The following is a 20858-nucleotide window of genomic DNA, read 5'->3' as shown; positions in this document are numbered from 1 at the left end:
AAATTAATATACTAAAAACTAAGAAATAATGAAAAAAAAATGTTCTAAGCATTCAATTTACATTCTAGAAAAAGACCAATTAAATACACCGAAAGAAGTCAGGAATAAAGGAATAATAAAAAAGCAGAAGTCAACACCAAAGAAAATAAGCAAGCAAAACAACAAAAAAGGCAATAAAATTCAAAGTTGGTTTTTGGCAAGTTTTAAACAAAGTCTGTCCTCAGAAGTAGATGTCTTTGTGGGTGAGATCTCTATGTTTCTGGAAGTTATTCCTAAAGACAAAACATAGAACCCACACCTCTTTCGCACCTGTATCCATCCTTTGTTCCTTTGTATCTACCTAATTCAATGTATTAACATTTTTTTGTTTAAAATAACTAGAATGTTTCTGTTTTCTGCACTGATTGTGATTGATGATATGGTATTTAAGGGCAAAAGACCTTTAAATATGGTTATCTGACTTTTTTAACTGGAAAGGAAAAATAATTACTCCATGGCACAGTCCTTCGAATCAGTTACTTAAATATTCACTTAAAGCCTTCTGGACTGAAGCGATCACTGAAGGCTTTGACAGACTATGTAGCTGCTGCAATAAAACAATATGGTAGGAATAAGAAATAAAAAGGCTATGGAGTGCATTGGTTATTTTTTACTGTACTAGAGAACTGAAAGGGAAAAGATTAGATGTCAGGAAGAATGGCAGAGTAAGGCCTCCAAAAACCCACTCCTCTGTTTTTTCTTTCTTTCTTTCTTTTTTTTTTTTTTTAAGAGCACTGAAATATTGTCAAAATCAACTTTTTCAGAACTCCGGATTAGTAATCAAAAATGTCCTGGTGTGGTACTTAAAAATCAACTCAAAATGAATTAAAGACTTAAATGTAAGACCTGAAACCACAAAACTCCTAGAAGGCACAGGGACCAAGCTCTTGACCTGGGTCTTAGCAATGATTTCTTGGCTATGATACCAACAACATAACCAACAAAAGCAAGATAAACAAGTGGGGCTACATCGAACTAAAAGGCTTCTGCACAGCAAAGGAAACCATCAACAAAATGAAAAGGCAACCTACTGAATGGGAGAAAATAATTGCAAACTATACATTTGATCAGGGGTTAATATCCAAAATATGTAAGAAACTTATACAACTCAATAGCAAAAAAGAAAAGAAAGAAAGAAAAAAAATCTGATTAAATAATGGGCAAAGGATCTAAATAGACATATTTCCAAAGAAGACATAAAAAAATACAAGTGGCCAGCAGGTACATGAAAAGGTACTCAATATCACTTATCATCAGGGAAATGCACATCAAAACCACAATGAGATATCACCTAACACCTGTTAGGATGGTTATTATGAAAAAGTACAAGAGAACAAGTATTGGCGAGAATGTAGAGAAAAGGGAACCCTCATGCACTGTTGCTGGAATGTAAATTGGCACAGCCACTGTGGAAAACAGTATGGAGGTTCCTCAAAAAGTTAAGAATAGGAATACCATATGATCCAGCAATCCCTCTTCTGGGAATATATCAGAAGGAAATGAAATCAGTATCTCAAAAAGACATCCGCACCTCCATGTTCACTGAAGCATGATTCACAATAGCCAAGATACATAAACAACCTGAATGTACATCAAGGGCTGAATGAATAAAGAAAATGTAAGCTACACGCGCACACACTCACATACACACACACACACTATTCAGCTCTGAGAAAGGAAATCCTGCCACTTGAAACAACATGGGTGAACCTATAGAACATTATGCTAAGTGAAATAAGCCAAACAGAGAATGACAAATGCTGCATGATCTCACTTACATAGAGAAAAGTTAAACTCACAGAAATAGAGAGTAGAATGATGGTTACCAGCGGCTGAGGGAGTGGAGGAAATGGGGAGATGTTGGTCAAAGGGTACAAGCCTTGATTTATAAGATGAATAAGCTCTGGGGATCTAATGTACAGCAGGGTGACTATAGTTAATAATACTGTGTTGCTAAGAGAGTAAGATCTTAAGTGTTCTCATCACACACACATGCGCACATACACACACACAGGTAACTATGAGATAAAGGGTGTGTTAACTAATCTGATTGTAGGAATCATTTCACTATATATATATATATATGTATATGTATGTATATATATATATATATATATATATATATATATCAAATCATCACAGTTTAAATATGTACAATTTTATTTGGATGGAAAAGGAATGAAAAAGGCAGTGTGGTATAGGCGTAAGGATAGACATTTAGGCAGTGGAATAGAATTGAGATTATAGAAATAAACCCTTACATCTAAAGTCAAATGATTTTCAACAAGAGTGCTAAGCCCATTCAGTGGGGTAAAATAGTCTTTTTAATAAATGGTGCTGGGACATTTGTAGGTAAAAAGTAAATATAAATATAAATTCACTTATTCTCTTCTTAAAGGGATAGTGTTGCAATTTTGAATTTAGGGGAACAATTTTCTAGACAGAAGCATTAGTAAGGTAACAGTGTTATGTTAACAATGAGAAGATGTCTGCATACTCCAAGCAGGAGGTTGAATTCCATTGTACTTGTTGGTTTTTGCCTCTATTTTCCTTCTTCCAAAAGCTGCATGCCAAAACCACAACACCTTCTTCAGGACACATCGTAGGCTAGATTCTGCCTATTATTTTAATCACTCAAAGGCATGAGTTGACGTTTTCAAATCTTGGTTCCATTTGAATTAATACATAACTCATCTAAAAATTACGTGGGTGAGTTAATCCTCCTTAACCACCAAAATGATGATACAGTGAGTAATAAATTCACCTATACTGAGAAAATAGTATAGGAGAGTCCTGAACTAAAGTTATCCATTAAGAAAGAAAGAAAAACAAAGTTCCCTACAATATTCGCAATCTCTTTTAGGCCACAAATGAGCTATTAAGCAAAACCCAGCAACGAAAGAGAAAACCTTTTTTAAGTGGGTGTTAGCAGATGTTAGCCAAGCAAATACTCTAAAATAATAAAATTAAATTAAGGGGTGCTTCACTAATGTTTTCACCAGACAACTAATACGGACACTAGATGGTTCCTGGCTAACAGCAAAGGCAGCAGGACTTTAGATGTATTTGTTAAAATGTTGGTGCAGTGAGAAGAGCCAGAAGCTAAATACGAGTTAGGCCAAAATACTGGTTAAACTACCATTTACAGATAATGACTAGGAACCGGACAACAGGCTAAGCTCTCACGAGTCATCTTTCATGTCATCCTTCCAACACTCACAACAACCTCCTGAGCATGGTATTATCATTATCCTTTCCATCTTACAGATGAGGAAACTGAACTTTCAAACAGTTAACACTAAACTCACTGTTCTACAGCTATCACTTGGCAGTTTAGGAACCCAAATTCAAAGTCCACGCGTTTATCCAGAACATTGCACTTCTGGTGCCTCACCATGGTTGATTTTTTTTTTTTTTCCCCTAGGAAATAATTAAGTGCAGATGAAATGAATGCTTGAGCCATTAGACCCCAAATAATCATTTGTTTGTGGAAACATCTGTCTCACTTGGCAAATATCTGAGGTTTAGATATAATTTCATACTTTTGTCTAGAGAATTAGAACTTACAGAATTATGAAACTTTGATGATCAAAAAGGACCACCTAGTGAGAGCTTCTGCTTTCTATAATAGACAGAACTCCCCCTGGTAACCCCAAGGGAGCATGAGAATATTCCATTTCTCATGATCATAACTTGGTCTTCCAGTCCAGGAGACCATGCACCCTTACTTCACCTCTTGAAAAGACTTTTTTTTGCCATGCTTGAGAAGAATGGAAGCATTATGATCTTTTTTATATGAAAGGGAAATATTAAACAATTGGAAAGTTGAGTTTCTTAGGATTGAACACTTTTGGATGACAAACTGTCATAAATGCTCATTTGCTGAATGTATGAACCCCTCAATAAAGGTTGGGATAGAAACAAATCCTAATTAAAAGGCAACTATAGGATGGGTTAAATAAATTCATAAATGAACTACATTAAGTGATAGTTGCCTCCCTATAGATTTTTCAATGTCCCTTTTAACATATGGCACCAGAACTAGATATAAGGCTTTGGAAGCATTCAGGGAGTGAGAGTAGAACAGATCTAAGTCCTCTGTTATTCTTCAGACTACTATAAGCTTCTATTATTGACTTCTAAAGTTGATTAACTTTAGGATGAAATTGAATTACCGTATTTACAGTAATTGAAGACGCCGTTAATACAGCAAGTCTTTCAATGTGTGGTGTCTTTAAGCCACTCTTCTTCCACTCTATTCTAATGTAATTTTTCACATTAGATTAACTTGTCATTTTAACCTCTGAGATCTTTTTGAAATCTATGACCAACTAATTCCTTACAAATTCCTACAGTTTTTTTTTTTTTTTTTACCATCTCCAATTCTCACTGAAGCTATTAACACAAGTAGGAAAGAGGACCGACTCAAATTCAGAGCCATTTGTTTCCAAGTAAACGTGGCAGTGATGCAAGAGTATGTGCCAGCTTTCTGTCCAGACTCCTGTCACATGTACTTAGCCAACTCTTTCCTCCAGGTTGATCATAAAAAGTATTAAATTCAAAGTTCACATTATCATTTAACCTACATTCAGGTTGATGAACTGTTATCCAGACAAGTCAAGATGGTACTAGAGGAAACATTTTCAGCTAGTATTGTATCTTACCTCTATTCTAATTGTGATTCGTATCAAGAAGATTGTTTTATATTCTCTACCTGATTCAGTAATTTTTCATAAATCCTTACAATGTCTAACCTTCTGTTTCTCTTACTTTTCACATTAACCCAGATGTCTTCCAGCTTGCTCCTCACCTCTCTGATAATTTTCCATACAGGTGTGTACCCTAAGTGCATCTCCTGCTAACATACTTTTTGTTACCATAATCAGACGCTGGGTTTATAGACTTCTGTTTTCCTACATATTGACTCTGCTTCTTCTCTTCTGTTATTGCTCAGTATTTGATGGGAGGCTTTCTTTCTTTCATGGACTCTGTTTTTCAGTCACTTTTGATGACATTGGCAAGTCTGTAGGCCAGTCATTAGAGTCTGGGCCAAAGTTTCTCCAAGTAACAGCACACAGACCACTTGCATGAGAGACTCTGTTTCAGAAGATCTGCGACTGGGCCCAGGAGACTGTATTTTTAACATGCAATATGTGTGATTTTCCTATACATTGGAGTTTGAGTATCCCAAACAATAAAGAGTAGTTCTTCCCAGTTCTGGAGACATACATTTTGTTCTTCATTACAGAGTCTTCATTTAAGTACTTTAAGCCAATCTAGAGAACAAAAGCATCCTTCTTTTTGGTAACACCTGAGAGAGTAGAAGTGGGAGGTATTTTATACCTAACACCACTAAAGCATTGTACAAGTCAGATGTTCAGGGAAACTAAATAATTTGCTCAAGGTGACCTAGATCATGATTAGCACAGAACACAAATCAAAGTCGGCCTGACTCCAGTGCGTGAGATGATTGTAACATAACCAGCTAACCCACTTAACTGCTTCCTCCTAGCCAACAATGGACAGCAGATAAGGATTGAAATTGTCGGAAGGGAAGGATAAACTGCCTGTACAAGAAGGAAATAGGGAGATTCAGGGCAGAAAAATGGTGAAAGGACAGCAAGCCCAACCCTCCCAGCACACTCTTAGATGGAAATGGAAGTCTGAGTATGTGCTGGGGACAGTTACCAAAGACGAGCAGGGAGAGATATTAGGCCTTACAAGGAACAAGTTCAATTCAATGCCACTTAAGGGAGAGCAGGGTCAGCCTGTCCCCAAACCCTTAAGCATGGTGAGCCAGTTCCAAGATGGTGACAATCAGATATTAGTCTTTAAGTTAGTTAGTCAGTAAAAAAAATAAAGGTCCTCTTAAGGAACATGATTTGTGTGTATGACATCCGTAAGTTAAGTCTTCATATTTAGTGAACTGGGGAAAGAATAAATTGGTTTATTGGAAACATTTAAGGGAACTGATGATTTTAATCTTTTAAGTGGTTGATTTAAATAAAAGAATATGTAAAGAAGCAGGTTAAAAGAATTTAATGTCCAATTTAAATTTTTTCATTTACTTACGATTCGCTCTTTCATTTGTTAAATATTTACTGACTGCCTAAGGTTAAACTCTCCTAGGTTAAATTACTCGGTAAATGTGGAGTGAATATATGAAAGAAAGAAAAAAGGAAGGAAGGAAGGAAGGAAGGAAGAAAGGAAGGAAGGAAGGAAGGAAGGAAGGAAGGAAGGAAGGAAGGAAGGAAAGAAGGAAGGAAGGGAGGAGGGAAGCAGGGAGGGAGGAAGAGGGAGGGAGGGAGGAAGGAAAGAAGAAAGAAAGAAAAAGGAAGAAAGAAAAGAAGGGAAGGAAGAAGAAACAATAGTTTAACATGCAATCATGGGAATTAGAGAAAATGAACAATGCATACATGGAGATCTTGAATAGCTCTCTGCCAATATCCTTGGCTGTATTAGGAAAGTCCAAGCCTGCATTTCTTAGCCCTGTCTGATGACTCTCCAGAGGTCTGGTCTTACTTTCAAGGTCAGGTAGTCTTTCAAGTTTACTGTGAAGCAGTAACATTCATGAGGTGTTCCATGGCCCCCAGACATTTTATTAAAGCACATGAGAGAACATCTTAAGTCAAGGATAGCTTCTACTCATGAAATTCCTCTTATAGGCAGGCAAGAAAATGAAAACTAATGCTAAGGAGCAAGGTTGCAATTTTTGTCTTTTTAACGAAAGTTATCTGTGGAAAGTTAATCAGTTAACAAGATTCAAATAATTTAAAACACAAGGCAATGTGTTTATTTATTTATGAGCTTTAACACATCCTATTTGACAACTTGAAAACTAAAGATCTTAATATGATCAATTATAATTGCAATAATGTTAAAAAAAAAAAAAAAAAGCTATCTAGGTTTTTTTCATATACGCTAAAACATTTATTATTTTCCACCGTAATTCAATAAAAATGAGCCCACTATGTTTACAAAAGGACGCTAGAGATATTCTTTAGTTAAGATGTGGGAATGACATTACCATGTACATGCAGCTGAAAACGCTGTTGTGCTTCTCCAGCCGCGTTGGTAGCCACACATGTGTATCTGCCAGCATCTCCCATCAGGGCTTTGGTAATTTGTAGAACTCGACCCGAAGACTGAATCTAATCGGGAGCAGAAAGCATGGCAGCATTTGGTACTTTACACTTGGACTTAAAAACATTTGCTAAGATAGAGGAACTCATTTAAATGTATAATATCTAATAATATTTTTATGCCAATATCTTAATTATGTCTTGATAGATTAAGAGCTAGATCACTCCATCATGCAGTAGAAAAATGGACTGATTGAAAAGCTTTTGTTACTCATTGGAGAAAATAACCAAAGGCCAGCCTGCTGGTAGAGTCATAAACTCCACTGAATGAAAGACTTTAGCACTGAACTATGAGGTATGTGCTGAAAATGTAAGCTATTTGAAAAAACATGGTCACATTTATATAACACTTCATAAATAGCTTTAAAACAACAATCTTTTTTGATTAAATGGTCATGGGGGCCAGAAAAACAATAAAAAATTATAAAATATGAGTCATGGAAATGCAGATAAATTTCTTCCTGTGTTTCCTTACTTCCCTCTTAAACCCACTGCAACTGGCTACCACCATTTTGGAACTAGAAATTCAGTGATTATTTTTTTACAACTGACTATTCGGAGGCTACCAGTAACTTCCAATCACAATATCCAGCAGCCCATGTAGTAATCGCAGACTCTCTCATCATCTATAGCATTTGGCGTTGTTGACTACCTACCGAATTTCTCGCCATAATAAGACCTAATTGGAAAATAAGCCCTAGCATGATTTTTCAGGATGACATCCCCTGAGCATAAGTCCTAATGCATCTTTTGGAGCAAAAATTAATATAAGACCCGGTCTTATTTTCGGGGAAGCACAGTACCTATTCCTTGAATTGCTCTATTCTCTCGGTATTGCAGACATAGCATTTTCCCTCAGTTCTCATTCTCTGAATTTCTTAGATTACTTTACAGAGTCTGCTTCCTCCTCCTGTCCCATAAAGAGGAAACTTAACTTTCTGATAGTTTTCAGCCAAACCCTTGGCTTCAGTGAAGAATCCTGCACAGACTCCTAAATTTATAGCGTTGGCCTCAACTTCTCTCCTGAGCTTAGCACTTGTGGCTCCAGCTCTCTGCCGGACAGGTTAGCACATGAAATTTAACATATCCAAAACAACGCTTTAATTGTTTCCTTGTATCTCTAAACCGACTTCTCACTGCATGTTTCCAATCTTGTTTAATGGCATCCAATATTCTCCCAGTCATCTGGGTTTCAGAGCCCACTATAACTTTCCTATTAATTCTACCACTCCATGTTTCTCAGATCCCCTATTTTCCATTCTCATAACCACTATGGGATTATAATAGCTTAATTTATATTCCAGTGTCTCCAACCTCCCAAACTGTTGCTCTATCTTGCATACCATTGCCAGAATAATTTGTCTACAATGCAAAGTTTATCCTTTTACCAGTCCTCCGTCAAAGCTCATTCATGGCTCCCCACTTTGCCCAGAGTGAAATCCTAACTCAGCATAGCCTTCCAGGCTTACCACAGTCCAACTCCAAATGATCTTCTCTCCATATACTCCCATGTAAACTCCCACTATTCTCCAGCCATACTGTACTAAACATGCTAAGCAAACACACTCATACATTTATAATCTATAATCACTTCTAGACTTTTGCCCATGGCCTTTCAATGCCATAATTTCTTAAGACTCTGAACTCAGTCAGTTCTCTCTCCTTTCTTGTTACTCTTTAGTCTCCACTTGGATTAATTCAACCGCGACCATGGTTTCAAATATCATCTATGTGTCAGTATCTCCAGCTAGAGCTTTCCTTTGAGCTCCAGGACCATATAGTCAATGGTCTACCTGACATCTTCACTAGTTTATTTCAAAGTCAATTCAACCCCCAAAAGTCTAAAACTCAAATCAGTTTTTTTCCCTTCACACTTGCCCTCCTACAGAGTCTCCTACCTCACGGAATGGAATGACAATCTGTGCATTTGTGTGAGTTAGGTTCCTATGAGTTTCCTTCGCGTTTTCTTTGATTTCTTCTCTCACTTTCTCTCTCACCTTTCACAAGCAATTTATCACTGGGTCCTAATGATTTAATCGATAAATAACTCACAAATCTATCCATGTATCCTCATCTCCACGGTCAGCATGAAAAGTCTAAATTTCTCTCTTCTCTCTCTTCTCTCTCTCCTAGACAAATAAGCCCTAATTGATTTCCACATACCTATCTTTGATCTTTCAATTCATTCTCCAAAAGGCGCCTGGGTAACTCTTAAAATGCAAACCTGATCATGTCTCTTCCCTCTTAAAACCCTTCGATGATCTCCCATTGCTTTGGAGTAAAAATAAAATCACTGGTATTAAATGCCCCCTACCTGCTCTGTAGTCTCCCCTAATACTCTCGTCCTTGCAATCTGATCCTCACTCCACTGGCCTGCTTTCAGGTCCTCAAGAGGTGTCAGCTTCTCCTTTACTTTAAGTTTGTCCATGCACATCTTCTCTGAAATACCCTACTCAGTTCCTTTCCTTTAATTCACCTACTTACTCCTATACATTCTTCAGATCTCTGCTCAAAGGCTTTCTCCATAAATTACTCTCACGCTTAAAGGCTTTCCCCGTTATGTGTTCTTACACCTCTCCATATTTTCTCTTAGAATTACTCATTACAGTTTGCAATTATACTCTTGTATGATTATAAATACCCATCTTCCAGGTAAACAGTTGTTTACTTGCACTATGTTTGAAGGCTACATACTGAATTTTTTCACTAGCCAAAGTACAAGATTAAGTCCATTGGATTTGGAATAGGAATAGGAACAATAAATGAGCAGATATCTACCATGTGTACTGGGAAAAAAATTCAGTACAGCCCTCATTATTGAAAACTTAACTACAAGCAAAGTTCAACACACATTCATCAATTAACTTGATCCTAGCAGTAATATCTATTAATTTGGACTTTTAAATGCATCAGATATCCAGGTTTGAAATCAATCAATCAATCAGTCTATCTATCTATCTATCTATCTATCTATCTATCTATCTATCTATCTATCTATCTATCTATCTAACAAATATGTACTGAAGTAGTTATATGCCAGGGACTATATTCATTGTGAAGGATACAGGAATGAATTTATTCATAGAGATTGAGTCTCTGCCCTCTTGAAGCTTATAAATTATTTAAAATATGTTTTTCAAGACTATTTCAGTTAGGTTTATGTTGATATGACTTTAATCTTAATCTATGGTAAACATATGGAGGATACTCTGACTTAATATTGATGAACACTGTTCATCATAGTTAAGCATAAATCAAAATAATAAAAATACCAACCAATATGTTAAAATTGATATCATTGTTAAGGTTATGATTCTTTAATTAATTACACTCTCCAAGTCAAAATACTAAGTTAAGTTCTAAAAAACTCTAAAGAACACACATCTTATGTTAATAAATTTTCTGCAAAATCTGTCCAACAGGAAAAATCTACCATTAAGAAAGAATGTGATAGCTCCAGGAGGATCTATGTAGCTTTCTCATTTGGGACTCAGTGACATTTATACTTACTTTGAGGTTTCCTTGGGCAGTGTTCACAGGTTGGCCATCTTTTAACCACGTAATGGATGGATTTGGAATGCCATTAGCTATGCACTGCAAGGTGACAGGCTTGTGTTTCACTACGGCTCTTTCAGAAAGGCCTGAAGATTTGATTGTTGGAGGAACTAGATTTGAAAGAAGAAAAGAGGAAGGGAGGGAGGGAGGGAGGGAGGGAATGAAAACCATAATCAGTGGGCTAAACACTTGAAAATCTATATGCGAAAACCTGAAACCAAAACTTTAAAAGAGGAAAACCCTCTTTAAAAAAAAAAAAAAAAAAAAAAATTTCATCCCAAGCATTTAACGTATATTTTAAGCGATTACTTATTGCTTAACTATGGATCTCTAATTCTCCAAAGAATAAATAAAATGTATTTATAGCAACTACAATCTACATGCATGTTTGGCTTACACCTTTTGGTGTGTTTTCCCAATCTATTATGTCCCTCCCTTTCTCAAGAACTACCTCATTAAATCAGGGTGAGTTTCCAGTATCCATGTTCATACTGTATGACTCTGCCCCAAACGAGGCTGAATGAACCTAGGACGGTAACTTGATTTAGGCTGGACCTGCCAGATTCTCTCTCCCTCAGGAATTGGAAATGAGACTGAGAAACAGGAAAGTTATATTCCATCACGGGATTGGAAAAGCAGGAACAATGCGGTCTGCACTGACGGAGGGGAAAACAAAGTTGATGTTCATAGAAACCTCTGCTGTCACTTCCAAGTGGCTCTCCAGTCTCTCATTCCAGTCCCTCCCTTCCCAAGTTCTGCTGGCCAGTGAGACACACAATACCCTGGCAGAAAGTTGCTTCTATCATTAAATTAATGGTTTTAACACTATTGTGCCAGTTTTATGAATGCACTTACGTGCCCTGGATTCTGTACAACATCCTCAGCCTCCATTTCTGGAAATGATTTTATTCACACTCCCTCTTATTTTGGCTAAACCCTTCAATGCTGACCTAACGCCTTTATTCGGAATTTGCTGCCTGCCTCCTTTATCTTATTTGGTCTCATTTCTCAGACCCTGGCTTTCTATGCAGCATGGACTTCTTAACATTTAAGTTACGTCTATATTCACTCACATGGTAAGTCTCTGTTAGCAAACTGACTTAAAATCTACCATTATTTAACTCAAATTCACATTCTTTACATTACTTTCCACAGCTCAAAATGTATCTAGAGCTACAATCTGAATTAGATAACGAAACAATGCACAAATTAATTTGAAATGTAAAGCTCTTGTCCCTTCTTTAGCATACCATGAACAGTCACTTCAAATTCCTTCTTGTGGTCTCCAGCAGTGTTTGTTGCTACACACCGATAAAGGCCTGTATCTGACACTTGAGCCCGGGCAATAACCAATTTGCGTCCATTTAGTAAAATCTTGAATCCATCCCTTTCATCAATTAGCTGGCCATCCTTCAGCCACCTACAGAAACAAGGCAAAAAGAAGTCTATATATATATATATATATATACATTTTAAATAACTGACTAAATTCCTTGAATATAGTATATGGAAGTGTGATCAAACAATATGGTGTACACTAAGGCTGAGTGCCATCAAGGAGATGTTAATTGCGTATTTTGACCTTGATGGAATTGTGTGAGCTGAGTTTGTACCCAGGAACACTACAGTGAACTCTGAATATTGTAAGGGCTTATTAGAACATTTGAATGATGTGCATAGAAAATGGCCTGAGACATAGGCAAACAGTTTTATCCTCCATAATGACAACGCTCCATGTCACACATTGTTTCTGATATGGCAATTTCTGTCAAATAAAAACATTACGGTGAGTCCTCATCCACCTTATTCACCAGATCTGGCACCGTGTGACTTCTGGCTCTTCCCCAAAGTCAAAATGACCATGAGAGGTAAATGATTTGAATCAATCAGGACATCGAGGCAGCCACGACAGTGCAACCAAAGACACTTATAAAAGAGGACTTCCAGAACTGCTTCAGAAAGTGGCAAGAACGATGGGATAAGTGTATTTAAAGTGAGAGGGAAATTTTTTAGGGGGATTAATGTGTCTTTTACTGTAATATTTTTTTATTTATTTAAATAGTCACTGTATTTTTTATCACATCTTGTGTGTGTGTGAGTGTGTGTGTGTGTGTGTGTGTGTGTGTGTGTGTTATAGCTCTTGGAGGAACTAGATTTATTTATATATTAGCTTTTTATATACATATGTAAATATGTAAATTCTCGGTTGTGTTTTTGCCTGATTTCCTATTTACTCATTTTATAAAATAAATAGTAAATGAGGAAAAGAATAAAGGAAACCTGGTATAACACAGAAGTTTGCATATTGTTGGAACCTAGTAACTAAGTGTTGAGTTCTTCATTCTTCTACTAATGTTGGGCTACAAGACGAGGCAAATGCCCCTAAATATTATTTATATCAAATGATTAAATAATGTTAACTAGAAAAATGAACACAATCTTAGCATTATTTTTCATTTCTTATGAGTTAATCACTTTCCATATAGTTTTATAATCATAGTGAACACATTTTATTCCCTTAGTTGACTACACCTTTGCATATCCTGTAGTTCTTTTGGAAATGCAAGGTAAGTATTCAAGAAATGCTTTGTGATTGAAGGAATGAGAATAAAGGATTGGTAAACATATATGTATGTTAACTCTATTTCTCTAACATGTCTGGTACATTTCTTTTTATTTAGTCATTCATTAAACATTGCAGTGCCTCGGGAAGATCTAACAGATACTGCCCAATAGTCTGTCTCTATGAACTGAAAATGTAATTTCTAAGAGCATAAATGGAATTCCGCTAATTGAGCAAATTTAAGGGCCCTGTGAGTATGAAGTGAAAGCCGCCTTGTATATAGACTATGTCTTTTAAAAGAGGACTATAAAGAATGTAACTTTCTACGACCACTTTTCAATGACACAGAACCTCTTTCAACACAGCTCTAAAACACTCAAACAAAGAAGTGGGCGGTACTTAGAAGACATACCAAAACCCTTACATGATAGTTGGTGGTGGCGAGCCTGTCACTTGACAATCTAGCTCCAGTAAGTTATTAACCATCACTATGAAGTAAGATCTTTCATCTCCTCCCTCTATAGCCGGCGGAACTGGAAAACAACAGAGATGTCGCTTGTAATGAAATATATATAAGAAAAAAAATGCGCCATCACTTTAAACAATACTAAGTTGCAGTTTAGAACGTTGGCAAGTGTCACAGTAATTTGGTACATGAAGGGGATTTGAAATGTAAAATACATATTATAATACACATTTGCCAGGATCGATGAATGTACTTTTTACATATTGTGGATTTTTCTCAATTAATCTAGCACTACGCTGCTGCTGGTACCATCTAAATGGAAAGTTGATCCATATTTTATATGGCATATTTTCATAAGAATAAGAGAAAGGGACTTCCAAAACGGGGTCTCTCTTCAAAAGCCTTCAAATAATAAAGAAGTAGAGACTGGTGAGGTTGCAAGATGACCTCCAAAGACCCAGAGACTAGTTTCCTGTTGTGTGGCACAGTGCTCATGACAGAAACCCATGTTATCACTCATTGTACTCAGATGTTGTCATCTGAAGTAAAATGCACCTATGTCCTTACAAAGTATACCTATCAAGATCCGTGGACGATGTACAAGGGTTTTTAGATCTTGGTACTCTGGCGATAGCGAAATCTGCCACTCAGGAATGTGCAGCCCGGAGCAGAACAGATAACTAAACCTTCTCTAAGATTATTTGATTATTTCATGGCCCCCAAAAAGCACTTAAGAAACTAGTCAGGTTTGGCTGTGAAACTGAGAATCCAGGTAATGACATCCTTATTTACCTAAGACATCAACTTCGTATTTGATTTCCTTCTCTCCTGCCACACTGGTAGCCACACATACATACTGTCCCCGATCCGCTTCGAGGGCACTCAGAATTTCTAGTTTCTTCCCACCAGCTTCTATGCGAACATTGTCACTGGCTTTCACAGGCACCCCGTCTTTTAACCAGGTGAGAGCTGGAGGAGGGTTGCCGGCAGCTTTACACTCCAGTGTCAGAGAATGAGCAACAACCACTTGCTTACTCAGAGGTGCAGCCAGATCACCTTCAATCACTGGAGGAACTAGGGAGAAAAAAAGTAATATTTCAGGTGCTTCTTTGAATCCTAATGAAATAAAGGTTGTTTTTGTGTGTGTGTGTGTTTTTCTCACATAGTTTGACCAGAAACTACCTACAGGTGCATCTCCCTCTAGGCTGTTGAGGAAAGAGGATTCGCCTTCATGGTTCACCCAATCTGCGACTATTCTTAATATTGTGGGATACTCTACACTGTGGTTTACCAGAGGCAAACAGTTACATTATAATTACGTTACCTCCTCCATAAAAACCAAATGGTATGGTTGCCCCAAGTGCCATGTGTAAATGGTTGGCCAAATGAATGGACCACTGCTTGCTAACCGTTGCTTTTAAAAATATCTTTCCAAATCATGGGACACATTTTTCCAATTCCACCCCATACGTGTTGAAAATGACCAAACCCACCAAGACTTTATTAGTGAAGAAACTGGAAGTTGGGAAATTAGAAAGCCTGGAAAGAAAGGTATATAATCCAAGCACATATTTTTTTCCTTACCATAGACATCCACATGGAGTGATTTTTCAGCAGTTCCAGCAACATTGGTTGCGTGGCACGTATATGTTGCTGAATCAGAGACCTGTGCTCGAGGAATATGGAGAAATTGTCCCTTATCAATATAAAGTGCTTGAGAGCTGGATATGATTGGCTGGCTGTCCTTATACCAAGTAATGGTGGGCATTGGAAGTCCCCGTGTTTCACACTCCAGTTTAATTATGCTGTTGATCAATGCTGATATTTCTGTGGTGACATTCCCTCCTTTGATACTTGGTGGAACTACAAACAATTTCAGAACAGAAACAAGTCTTCTAAGCTTTAGTATCTGCATCAAAAACTTCAATGTTATAGATGTTTAAGTAATGCATTTAATGTAAATACAAATTAAAGATAATTAGGAAGTCTGTGACTTATCTACTGATAATTAATGGCCTGCTTTGTCAATCTTCATCACCCTCCTTTTGGGTTTCAGATTTCAGTAAAAGCAGAGTCACAGCTATCGTTGCAGGGATTCATTTAGATCTAATAGAGTATATTATAGTACTGAGAACATTATGTTTAACATACATAGCAGAACAAATTAAAACCCCACTTAAAGTAAATATAATATATCTGAAATTAGACGAAGGGAGGAAAAATGTCAGATGTGGTATAACCTCATGCCCTCTCCCCCAAAAACACTAAAGGTCTAAGTGCTTGCAGAACCAGCTACTGGTCATAGCGGTGCAGTCTTTAACTTTTGCTTCTTACATTGTTTTTTTGTTTTTTGTTTTATTTTTGGAACTGCCAAGACTTCATCCACTCAACTTTACTCATCTAATTGGGTGCATATGTATCTTCCATAATTCTGCAACCACAATGCCTGGCCTCTCACACCACATGATGACTCTGCTGCTGGCACAACTCAAGTGGCTCAGAACTGTTACATATTCTGAACAATGGACATTCCAGGATTGCACTATAATTGCAACAATTTAAAAGACATCAAATGGCATGCACTTGAACTTAGTGCCTTGACATTATTTTATTGCACTTTTATTTTAGAAGAGGATATTTTTGTGGAATGTTTTTCTTATGGTTGGAATAGGGTTATGGGTTTGGGGAAGATCACAGAGGTAAACTGCCATTCTCATCACATCACGGCAGGGGTACATACTATCAATATGATTATCGCTGATGATGTAACCTTGACAATCTGGTTGAGGTAGTTTTTGCCAGATTTCCCAACTATAGAGTTGCTCTCTTTTCCCCCTTTCTTCTGAAAGAAACCACTCTTACGTATGGGGTAGGAAGTTATGTGCTACATCCGTGAGAGGGACATCATTTATTTGGAATTATTCTATATGGAAGATTTGTCTCTCCTCTCCTCTCCAATTTATTTATTTTTCAATCATTTATTTATATCAATATGGACTCGTGGAACTTTATTTTATATTTTGGGTTCTACTCTAACACTACATTATTTATTTTGTTCTTCAAATTGTTCCAGTTTTGGCCATGGGAAGCTATTTCGGCTGGCTCCTAGGACCCTATGGCAGAGCCATGTTCTTTTACTGTTTAGCATTTCCTTACTTTCTGGCCCTACTCCATGCTCCAGGCTCATCTTGTATATTCTCTGCCCCAGCCCAAGAATTAACCGTTTCTCCAAGAAGCCCTGGTTCCTTTTAGTGGAGAATGATGTTAGACAACACTAAGTAGAATCGCAATGAGCGTGACTGACCTATTGAGTGTCATTCCTTTCTATTGTTAATTCTTTATGCCTGCAACACAATATTCTTGTGTCTTCCTTATGGTTCTGTGTCTAAAAAGTAAAATGACTTTGCCAGTCACCTTCCTTAGGGGATATTGAGAATTTTAGTGAAATGAGGGCTACATATCTCTGGTGGGGACTTAGTGGGGAAAAAATAGCAGCACAATGTAAGACATTTAAAATACTACAACGTGATCAGGATAAATACCAAGATGGACTGAAAATAGAGCAACTGAGTTGGGATACCATCAGCTACATTCTGTGTCATGCATCTCTACTCTTTTAAGAGGATTATTTTCTTTCTTTTCTTTTCTTTTTTTTTTTTTCACCTTAAAGGATATTGACGTTTGATTTATGTATAGACTAAGCAATTAGGAAATTTTTGACCTGTTAGGTGAGATGCTATGAAAACCACTAGACCACTTGAAGAAATCCATACATAATGGTAAAATGCATTAAAATTGGATGTAACATTCTAGCTTAAAACACATGAAGACAGGCTCTTCCTTCTAAAGCAAGTAGCACTCCAAATTATTCAGTATGAATAAAAGAGCAGTTAACATCAGAGTAAACCCGGCTTTTCCATTTATATTGAGAATTGATAATAATAAAAAACATAAGAAAGTCACACTTACTGTACACCGTCAGTTTTATATCCTTGACTTGTTTGCCAGCTGCATTAGACACAGTGCACTGGTAACGCCCCTTGTCACTTCTTCGTGCGTTTTTTAAATGTAAAACTTGTCCTCTGTCTAGAAGTTCAATATTGGGATCGCCCAAAAATAAAGGCCTAGAAAATACAAAATTTTATTCCATGGGTCTATTTTTATTTTCCTGTGTTTCCTCTCTTATTAATCACAACAAAAAGCATTAAGTCATCTGAGGTTAAAAATATGAATCAAAGTTGAATTTTTTAGTATAAATCTAAAAAATACACATAATGATGTGATTAGTACTCCTATTCAGAACAATGGAATTAATAAACAACTTTACTAATGAACATTAGATAATTATCACTTTGAAATGAAATGCTTCTTCATTTCAAATTTAAATTGTTGAAGAATATTAATAGAAACCCGGTAGTGTCATTATTTGCTTCATTCATTCATCCCTTATTCTTTTTCTTCTTCTGGACTGTTTGTTTGTTTGTTTGTTTGTTTTTGGTTTGCATAGCCATTATTTCTACCATCACTTAGAAAAGAAAAACTAAGAGTGTAGGAGCTTCACTAGGACAACCAATATTATTTTTAAACCAATATCATTATAATACCTGGAAAAGTATTCACAAGAGAATGAATGATTATTACTTACTAAAGGCACTGCTCATGCCAACTTTTCCAAAAAGTAGACATTGTAATAAATATAACTGCTTTTATAACCATGAATACTGAAAGATATTTATGCCTAAAGATATTTATGCTCACACATAGTGATCAAAGAAGTCTTTTTATACTATCCAGTTACTTAATAACTACTATTAATATATAATACTCTCTTTATATAATAGGCAGCAGCTTTATTTAATACTTGAAACACCATCGTTTTTGAAGTCTATGATCTCCCAACAGTCGTACCTTTAAAATGCATTGATCTTCTTTTAGGAAGACCCATAGCTAGTTTTTAAAAAGTTGCAGTGACTTGGCAACATGATAAATAATTAGATGCACAGCTACATTAATAAACCAGAAGTCAGATTACAAGATTAAACAGAAACATTTAATTTTCTATAGTAGCATCTTTTACTATTTCTTGATATCACATTTTACATAATGTTCTCAAAAGCTTAGAGAATAAAGTACCTTAGTTAAATGCATTTTAAGTGTTTAAAGGAAGTGAATAATTGGTAATGTTATTTAAACTTAAGTAACTTTAAAATTTTTATTGATTGCTAATTAAGCAAGTAACATAAAAATTTAAACAAAAAAGCGTTACAATAAGAAAAGTTCTCCTTGGCTTATTTTCCCTAATGGGAGTCTTTTCTCAAGACTTCTCACCATTATAGTGTGATTGGTCTTCTTCCACATGTTTTCCTAAACACTTTCCCCTGTAAATGTACTTCCAAAGGAATCGAAAGTTTTTATACATAAGTGATGCTATGTCATTGCTCTGCTTTTCTTTTTACTCAACAATAGCTATGGAGATACTTTTGGTACATATAGTTTGATCTTACTCTTTTTAATTGCTGCACAGTGTTTCATAATACCACCTTGCCATAAGTTACCTACCTGTTCTCTTTAGTCATTTTTTACCTTTCTGCCATCACAAAGTTGCAGGGAATATGACCATCCAAGCTTTGCTTTGGACACCCATGACTACTTCCCGCTCCCAGATCTTGAAAGTGTAATTGCTACATTATAGCATATGAGCATTCAAATTTTAATAGATATCAACAAACTGCCTTTCAGAGAACTAATGTACATTCTCCCATCAGCGTACTATATCCTGATTTCCCACACTAGCCAACACTTTATAATTTCAACCCCTTTTTATTTCTACCATTCTGACCTGTGAAAAACAAAAGTGTATTATTTTTGTTTACATTCTGCAAATTACTGAGGGTGACCACTTTTTAATACAAGTGTTGCTTAACTATGTATTTTTAATTGCCTATTCATACCCTCCATACATTTTCTATGTTGTAGTTTGTCTTTCTTATTGATTTGTTAAAAGTTTGCATAAAATCCTTTATTTCATACACTGCACATCTTTACCCTTTGCTACTTAGGTCTTGCACTACTGCTCTCAGAAACTATAATACATGAACTGTGACCATGCTGTGAGAAATAAGCTCCCACGAGCAATATCAGTATGGGCAAATCTCAACGGTCCTTGAACTTAAAGTCTGGGAAATATCTAATTGCTCTTCTGTGTTGGTTCCTTTTTGTCCATATGTAGAACTAAGCTTAAGTATTCATCTTGTTGTCATAAACATATTTTCTTTTTTAATCATTCAAACAATTCTATATGAAGGCAAAGTTATCTGTCTTTGGACCTTGCATTTTTCATTCTTAGCCTGGGGACAGATTATTTAGTGTCTAACACATTTGAGCTTCTCTGTGTTTCTAAAATGCATTCTCAGCAATTATAAAGAGCTTTGTAATTCATAAGGATGAAAGGTATTACAAGACTTTGAGACCATTTTTTGAGCAATATTGGTTTTCCTTCACATTCATTGAATAATACTCTGGTGAAATAATTAAGAGGGAGAAAATCCACATGCATTTACACATCTATTTCCTATTTATTGGACTCTTGCAACAAATTCAGAAAAGATACTCACTTGCCGTCTTTGAACCAGCCAATCACTGGGAAGGGCGTACCTTTGACCTGGCATTCAAGGGTGGTGTCGTGGTTGAGGACAACTGAGATTTCATTTGGGGAGTTGGCACCTATTATGGTAGGTGGGACTGGAAAAAAGACATTTTATCATGAGAATCTATGACTTAGCAAAAAGAGTAGGGGGAAGGAGAATAGATAATCAGTGATTTCAATAGCAGTTCAACAAGATCTTATTGTTAAAAATATCACACAATAATCCATTTTCATATCACATCTATGGAACCAAATGGTAAATTTAAACATAGGAACACACTCATGAAAGACTGGATAGCAGGACAATTATCTGAAAGAATTATAGTAAGTACAGAACTCATTTTGCTCATTTTGAGGAGGATTAAACCTATGTATGAAAGGAGTTTAGAATATTAGTGAGCAGTGACGCTCATATAATACAATTTATTACTGCTATACATTTTAGAT

General features: G+C 36.2%; 1 protein-coding gene across 6 annotated transcripts in view; it reads right to left on the bottom strand.

Annotated features, from left to right (window-relative positions):
* The window catches only part of HMCN1 (hemicentin 1), a 489269-nt gene that overhangs the window by 144010 nt on the left and 324401 nt on the right, over positions 1-20858 (bottom strand). For all 6 annotated transcript variants that reach the window (XM_074322402.2, XM_088801634.1, XM_088801635.1 and 3 more), the window contains 8 exons: positions 20380-20506; positions 17735-17889; positions 15350-15628; positions 14558-14839; positions 13724-13832; positions 11987-12156; positions 10692-10846; positions 7067-7190 (listed from right to left, as the gene is read on the bottom strand). In XM_074322402.2, coding sequence (XP_074178503.2) covers positions 7067-7190; positions 10692-10846; positions 11987-12156; positions 13724-13832; positions 14558-14839; positions 15350-15628; positions 17735-17889; positions 20380-20506 — 1401 coding nt within the window. The remainder of the gene's footprint in view (positions 1-7066; positions 7191-10691; positions 10847-11986; positions 12157-13723; positions 13833-14557; positions 14840-15349; positions 15629-17734; positions 17890-20379; positions 20507-20858) is intronic.

The sequence above is a fragment of the Rhinolophus sinicus genome, chromosome 11, assembly GCF_057876585.1.
Source record: "Rhinolophus sinicus isolate RSI-liver-muscle chromosome 11, RSI-T2T, whole genome shotgun sequence".
In the NCBI taxonomy this organism is placed as follows: Eukaryota; Metazoa; Chordata; class Mammalia; order Chiroptera; family Rhinolophidae; genus Rhinolophus; species Rhinolophus sinicus.
Note: the sequence above shows the minus strand (reverse complement) of the source record. Positions and strands in the feature narration are given on the sequence as shown.